At 45.0% G+C, this 7,281-nt stretch overlaps 1 protein-coding gene across 1 annotated transcript in view; it reads right to left on the reverse strand.

Annotated features, from left to right (window-relative positions):
- Positions 1-3,665: 3,665 nt before the first annotated feature.
- The window catches only part of LOC101980138 (transmembrane protein 180), a 32,112-nt gene continuing 28,496 nt past the window's right edge, over positions 3,666-7,281 (reverse strand). Inside the window, exon 5 of the mRNA XM_005351172.1 lies at positions 3,666-3,798. Coding sequence (XP_005351229.1) covers positions 3,666-3,798 — 133 coding nt within the window. The remainder of the gene's footprint in view (positions 3,799-7,281) is intronic.

Here is a 7,281-nt window from a genome sequence, read left to right on the forward strand (position 1 = left end):
ATTTACATACATGTTTTGTGTGAACATGAATTTTTATTTCTCTAGGGTAAGTTAGCAATGAGATTTCTAGATCAAATGTGAACTGTTTATTTCCTTACAAGAAAACGTCCCATTTTTTTAAAATATTTATTTATTTATTTATTAATTATGTATACAATATTCTGTCTGTATGCCTGAAGGCCAGAAGAGGTCACCAGACCTCTTTTACAGATGGTTGTGAGCCACCATGTGATTGCTGGGAATTGAACTCAGGACCTTTGGAAGAGCAGGCAATGCTCTTAACCACTGAGCCATCTCTCCAGCCCCCATTTTTTAAAGTATCTCTATCACCTTAATTCATACCAAGAATGTGTGTACTGGGGAGACCCAAATCCTTCTGAGCATTTGGTTTATTGTTAGTTTTTATTTCGGTGATTCTCATTGTTATACAGTGTTTTTTTTTCTTTTTTCTTTTTTTTGATTTTTCGAGACAGGGTTTCTCCGTAGTTTTTGGTTCCTGTCCTGGAACTAGCTCTTGTAGACCAGCCTGGCCTCGAACTCACAGAGATCCGCCTGCCTCTGCCTCCCGAGTGCTGGGAATAAAGGCGTGTGCCACCACTGCCCGGCTACAGTGTTATCTTTTGGTATTATTGTTTTGTTTCACATTTTCATAATGGCCAATAATGTTACAACACACTTTTCCAGGTACTATGTGTCTTCTTTGATGGAGTGTCTATTCAAATCTTTATATGTTTTTAAATTAAATTTTCATTGTCAATTGCATTTTGATGGAGGAAGGTCATTGGTTAATTAAATAAAGAAGCTGCTTGCCCTGATAGGTTAGAACGTAGATGGGAGGAGTGAACGGAGCAGAATGCTGGGCGGAAGAGGAAGTGAGGTCAGACTCAACAGCTCTCCTCTCGGGGGCAGACGCCTCAGAGAGACACGATGCTCCACTCTTGCGGGCAGAGGCGAGAGCTCTGCTCTCTGAGGCACATGCGATGAAGCTCCGACCCAGGATGGACGTAGGCTAGAATCTTCCCGGTAAGCGCACCTTGGGGTGCTATACACAGATGGTTAGAAATGGGCTAAATTAATATGTGAGAATTAGCCTAGAAGAGAATGGGCCAAGCAGTGCTTAAATGAATACAGTTTGTGTGTTGTTATTTCCGGGCATAAGCTAGGTGCTGGGAAGGCAGCCCCGCCGCTCCAATTACTACAGCATTTAGAGACTTTTATTGTTCAAAAAAAGTCCTATGTCATCACTAGGCATTTTGTAAACATTGCCTTGCAGTTTGTAGATTGCATTCTCATTTTCTTAACACTGTGATTGTTTTACGGGTTATAAAAGCCTACAGTGGGGTCAGGGAAATGGTCCAGACATTGAAACCACTTGCTTTCTAGCTGAGAGTCTGAGTTTAATCTCACACAAACTTTAAAACATTTAGAGCAGTATCTGTAAGAAAAAGCAGTTTGCAGTAAAAGTTTCTGTGTATGCAATTTACAACAAATGATAAGTCGTCCAGATATGATGGCTCGTGCCTCCATCGCAGTACTCATTAGGTTGTTTGATGACAGATTGGACTACAGGGCAAGTTCCAGGACAGTCTGGGATACAAACTAAAACCCTGTCTCAAAAAAAAAAAAAAAAAAGTTACATCCAACTGAATTAATCCGTGTGTTGGAAAAGTCAGGAGGACCTCATATATACCAAGTCTAGCACTGACCTAGACCCCTCCCTCACAACCCCTGATAAATTTTATTATTTGTTATAAAGCATGTTGCAAAATATTCACTATGTTTCACTGATGGTTACTTTTCCCGACGCTATGACCAAATATCTAACAGGAAGCAGCTTACAGGCTGAAAAGTTCTATTGACTCACAGTTTGAGAGGGCAGAGTCCTGGCAGAGAGGGGCTGTGAGGCAGCTGGTCACACTGTGCCACCCCAGGGAGCAGAGATGAATGGCGCTGCAGTAACCCTTATTTTTCCCTTTGTCCTCAGGCGGGGAATCTGGACTGGGATGGTGCTGTGCCCACAGTCAAGGTGGTCTTCCTCCCCCAGCTACACCCCTCCAGAAACATCCTCACAGAGCCACTGAGAGGCTTGTCTCCTAGGTGACTCCTAATCCAATCAAGATGACAGTGAAGATAACCATCGCATGTTCATATTAAATATGAATCTCTCTCTCTCTCTCTCTCTCTCTCTCTCTCTCTCTCTCTCTCTCTCTCTCTCTCTGTGTGTGTGGGGGGGGGGGGGGGCCTGGCTGGCCTAGAACTTGTTTTGTAGAGCAGGCTAGCCTCGAACTCACAGAGCTCAGCCTGCTTCTGTCTCTGAGTGCTGGGATCAGAGGTGTGCACCATTACATCCAGATCCTTTGTCCATTTTTTTTAATATTTATTTATTTATTATGTATACAATATTCTGTCTGTCTGTATGCCTGCAGGCCAGAAGAGGGCACCAGACCTCATTCCAGATGGTTGTGAGCTGTGAGATGTGGTTGCTGGGAATTGAACTCAGGACCTTTGGAAGAGCAGGCAATGCTCTTAACCACTGAGCCATCTCTCCAGCCCCTCCTTTGTCCATTTTTAAATCAGTATGTTTGGTTTTGTCCATTAGGTTGAATTTGCTACATGTTTTAGATATCAGCCCCTTCTTGGGTGTATGTCTGCAAATATTTTCTCCCAAAGTGTGTGATGTTTTTTCACTCTGTTCCCTTGGGTGTGCAGAAACTTTTTAGTTTTATATAATCCCATTCCTTTATCCTCCATGTTTTTTTTTTCCTTCAGTGGTTTTACTTGTATTTGAGTCTTTATTTTTGCCTGATTTCTATATGTGGTGTGTGATGAGGGTTAAATTCCATTCTTCTGCATGTAGCTATTCTCAGCATCTCTCATTGAAGACACTGACTTTTTTCCCACTGTATGTTTTTTGGGCCCCTTGTTGAGAAATCAGTTCACTGTGAATGCGGCGGTTATTTCTGGGCTCTTGGAGCTGTCCTAATGGTTGGTGTATCTGCTTCTGCACCAGCACTATGCTTGCTTTCATGCTAATGGTTTTGCAACACATTTCCAAATCAAAGAGTGTAGTGACCTTCCTTGCTTTTCATCGCAGGAAAGTATGCAGGTAATGGTGATAGGGGTCTGCTGGGGAAAGGTGTGGAGGAGGCCTGTTCCAGGTGACACAGACCTGTAATCCTAGCTGCTTGGGAGGCTGCCAGAGTTACAGTGTGAGTTCAAAGCACGCCGGGACAACTTAATGAAATGCTGACACAAAATAAAAAACATTTTTTACAATGAGGCTCAGGAGTAGAACGTTTGCCTCCACGCGAAAGAGTCCTAGAAAGGAGGAGGAAAGAATGCTGGCTTTCACAAAATTTGCCAAAGAAGCAATATGAGGTTTGAAGAACTTTTAAGGGTGGTGTGTACTGACCAGCCCGCTCGAGGAACACAAGGCAATGGTTTGGCGGTGAAGAGTTGCAGGTCCCAGGCTTCTGAATGCCAGGAAACAGCCTACGGAGAGGCCACAACTCAGAGAGTAAAAAGCTCCCAAAACACGCTGTTTTATTTGCTTTGGTTGTTAAACAAATGGGAGGGTATAAAGATAACTTCTGCCCTTGAGCGCAGCACAACCTTTAAGAACTGACAAGCCCTTGAAGAAGTGCTGCAACCGCCGGCCGCTGTGCTCATACGGTGCCTGAGTCGTCTGCTCTGTTCCTGATGGAGAAGGAGCTCCAAGTCAGAATCTGCACTGTTGCGATGCCCAGCGGGACCACACACACCAAACTAAACATGGTGTCTTGAAGATCTAAAAGTGTTCTAGGGGAAAAGATGTACACCAGTTAATTTTTCCCCAGAAGCTTCTTTTCTTATTAGTTCAAAGCTAGTTAACACATGGTATTCAGTAACGTTTTTCTCTAGTAGCTCATTTAACAAGAAAGAGACATTGTGTTGTGTAGTTTTGGTTCTTTCAAGTCCCTGAGTAATATCTTCCTCCTAGTTGCACATAGGAAAGGAAGGTGACATGTGAACTTGTGATTGGTCCCTGCTGACAAGTAATGCCTCTGCGATACAGAACCACCTGCTTGCATGGGTGGATAGAGGACAGAGTCCAGGACACAGCAGAGACTTTGCGTGTACCCTCAGGCTAGGCCTGGTAGTATATGCTTGCAATCCCAGCACTCGGGAAGCTGAGGTAGGAAGTCTGTGGGTGGGTTTGAAGCTAGTGTGGACTACATAGGAAGTTCTAGGCCAACCTAGGACTGCACAGCAAGCAAGACCTTGTCTGAAAGAAAAACAGTGGAGAATTATATTCCTGGGCCTGATGGTCCAGTAGCTCAGAGCTCCTGGAAAGCTGGGGCAAGAGGATTGAAAGTTCAGGGTCTGTCTGAGCTTCAGAGACACTGGCATCCTTGAATGCCTTCGGTCTTGAAATATCTGCCAAGCTTTATAAAAAGTGGGTGAGTTTGGACATTCATTTCTAGAACGTATGATGGCTATAAAAGTGGTATGATAGAATTTCTCAGGGTGACAGACAAGAGCCCTCTTTCAGAAGGTTTACCTGTTTTTGGCAAGGGGAGTCTAGAAAAGGCTTCTCAGAGAAATATATAAACAGTTCTGGAAAATGCAACATGTTGGCGAGAAGGCTTCTGTCTAGACTAGCATATGCAAACACTGCAGCCGTATCTGCCTCCCCTCTGAGAGTCCTGTCATAAGATGTTCTTGGTTCTCTGGTCTGGTTACACTTGTTGGGTGTGGCTGTCCCTCTGAGCCCTCATCATTAACCCTGCCCTTCACCTCGACTCTACCTGATCCAAACACTGATTGCTACCCACCAACTTCCACTCTGCCTCTGCTTCTCCTAGCATACTGAGACAACCACCAGGGCCAAGGTCAGCAGCTAGACTGCTTACTGAATCCAGGTAGAGGGCTCATTGCTATTCTGCCCAAACGCTTTGGGGAAAACTTCATTTCTAGAACCATGTGGTATTTTGTTGTCCCAGAATTCCCTCATTTAAGAAAAATACTCTGTGATCTGGGTGGTGGTGGCACATGCCTTTAATTCCCAGCACTTGGGAGGCAGAGGCAGGTGGATCTCTGTGAATTTGAGACCAGCCTGTTCTACAGAGTGAGTTTCAGGACAGGCTCCAAAGCTACATGGAGAAACCCTGTCTCAAAAAAACAAAAACAAAAAAAAAAAGAAGAAAGAAAGAAAGAAAGAAAGAAAGAAAGAAAGAAAGAAAGGAAGAAAGAAAGAAGAAATTCTCTGTCGAGTCAAAAACCAAGAACTAAATGCAGAAACTCAAGACCATTCTCCCAGTTTCATAGACTTTAACTTTAAGTGATGTAACTTAATTTTATAATGATTACATTTCAAACCAACAAAAATATAGAAGTTAATTTAAAGAATACCCTATATCCAGGTATAATAAATGCCAAAATAAAACATGATTGACAAATCAAAAAAGAAAGAGAGAAAAGAAAAAATAAAATAAAATAAAATAAAAATTCTCTCAGGCTGGAGAGCTTGTTCAGCGATTTAAACGCTAGGCTTACAACCAAAAACATAAGAAAAATCTTCTCCCCTCTTTCACAGGTGCCCTGTCTCTGTCCTTAAGACTCAGTGGGGCCTAACTGCCCCACTCCAGCCCCAACAGCCAGATATTATTCTGGCCTCATCAGAGGAAGTCGTGCTTATGTGATCCCTACAGCCTTGGTGATAGGCGTGTGACTCCCATGCGCCTCTCAGGATCTGCCTGAGGACTCTGAATGTGCTGCTCTATCAAAGGTGCTCATTTATGCACAGCCTGAAGCTGCTCAGTCAGTAAACCCGGAGCTACATTGCCACCGAGTGGTAAGAGCTTGAAGCCAAAACAGAGAGGTCAAAGGATCCTGACATTAACTGAGATCCAGTTCTGCTGGACTTTTCCCACATAACCAGGAGGACCCTGTTCTATTGAGGCTAGCCTGCACTACATCTGGTCCTGTTCTATTGAGGCTAGCCTGCACTACATCTCTGCCCCTGTAGCCACCGTGGCCTGAAAACCATGGCTTTCCAGCTGGCATTTGTGTCCACATTACTATAGATTAGCTGCTTCGATCAGGCTGGGTGAAGGTGCTATGTAATTGGCCACAGCCGATTAGGACAGAGAGGTTTGAAGTAGCTGAGCACAGATTTCCAGAATGGGAGCATGGGTCATGACTGCGCTTTTGAACTTGAGGCTGAAGGTGCTCATAAACGTGAGGCATCGCTTACCAGCCTTGGCTGTTAATTGATCTGAACCACATGACACACTAGACGGGAGACAATGGGAGCAGAATGCCAAGAGGTAATGGAAACCTAAGCTCCGCTTTGAAACAGAATCACGTCTCTAATAAAAGAGAGAAAGGAAGTGGCCCTAATCAAGCCTTTACAGAGGGGGGCGCAGCTAAGAGCTGCTTGCTAGTCACAGAATTATTACAATATGTGCTTTATGAAAAGGCCGGTTTCTGCTTGGCAGAGGCACCTCTGTGTTCTGATCTCAGTCTTTCATTAGCAACAGGAGCCCATTATCCTTCAGCATTCTCTGGTTATAACAGATTCCAGCTTCAGAATTATCAAGAAATTGGACTCCAGCTGCCAGGGCCTCTCTCTGGGAGATTTTCCACTTCTGCGAAGGACCTGTCTTTCTTCCCTGGGGAGAAGGGTCTGGAGAACACCTGCGGTGGTTTGCACAGTCACAGCCTCTCATGCACATGCTGACTTGGGCTCAGAGACGCTGGAGAGATGGCTTTGCAGGCAGTGAGCACATGCTGCTCAAACACGGGGACCTAAGTTTGCATGCCAGTACCATGTAAAAAGAAACAAAAAAGCTGGGCATAGGCACTCACACCTGTAACCCAGTGCTGAGATTTGCCGGTGAGAAGGATGGATGGGGCTTTCTGGCTGCCAGGTTTAATGAGAGGCTCTGTCTCAAAGAGTATAGCGTGATACAGAAGGACAGCCAATAGCCTCCTCTGGCCTGGCCTTTGTGCCTGCGTACCTGCATACACACACGCATATAACACAGAGGGGGGAGGGAGGGAAAGGGAGGGAGAAAGGGGGAGGGGGAGAGAGAGAGAGAGAGAGAGAGAGAGAGAGAGAGAGAGAGAGAGAGAGAGAGAGAATGTCTTAGACTACATGCTCGAGGGCAGCAGAGGAACAATCATTCCAGTCAATCTTACAACCTGACAACTATCCTGCTGGGCTGCTGCTGCTGCTGCTGCTGCTGCTGCTGCTGCTGCTGCTGCTGCTGCTGCCGCCGCCGGTGGTGGTGGTGGTGG

Source organism: Microtus ochrogaster, chromosome 8 (genome assembly GCF_000317375.1).
Source record: "Microtus ochrogaster isolate Prairie Vole_2 chromosome 8, MicOch1.0, whole genome shotgun sequence".
NCBI lineage: Eukaryota > Metazoa > Chordata > Mammalia > Rodentia > Cricetidae > Microtus > Microtus ochrogaster.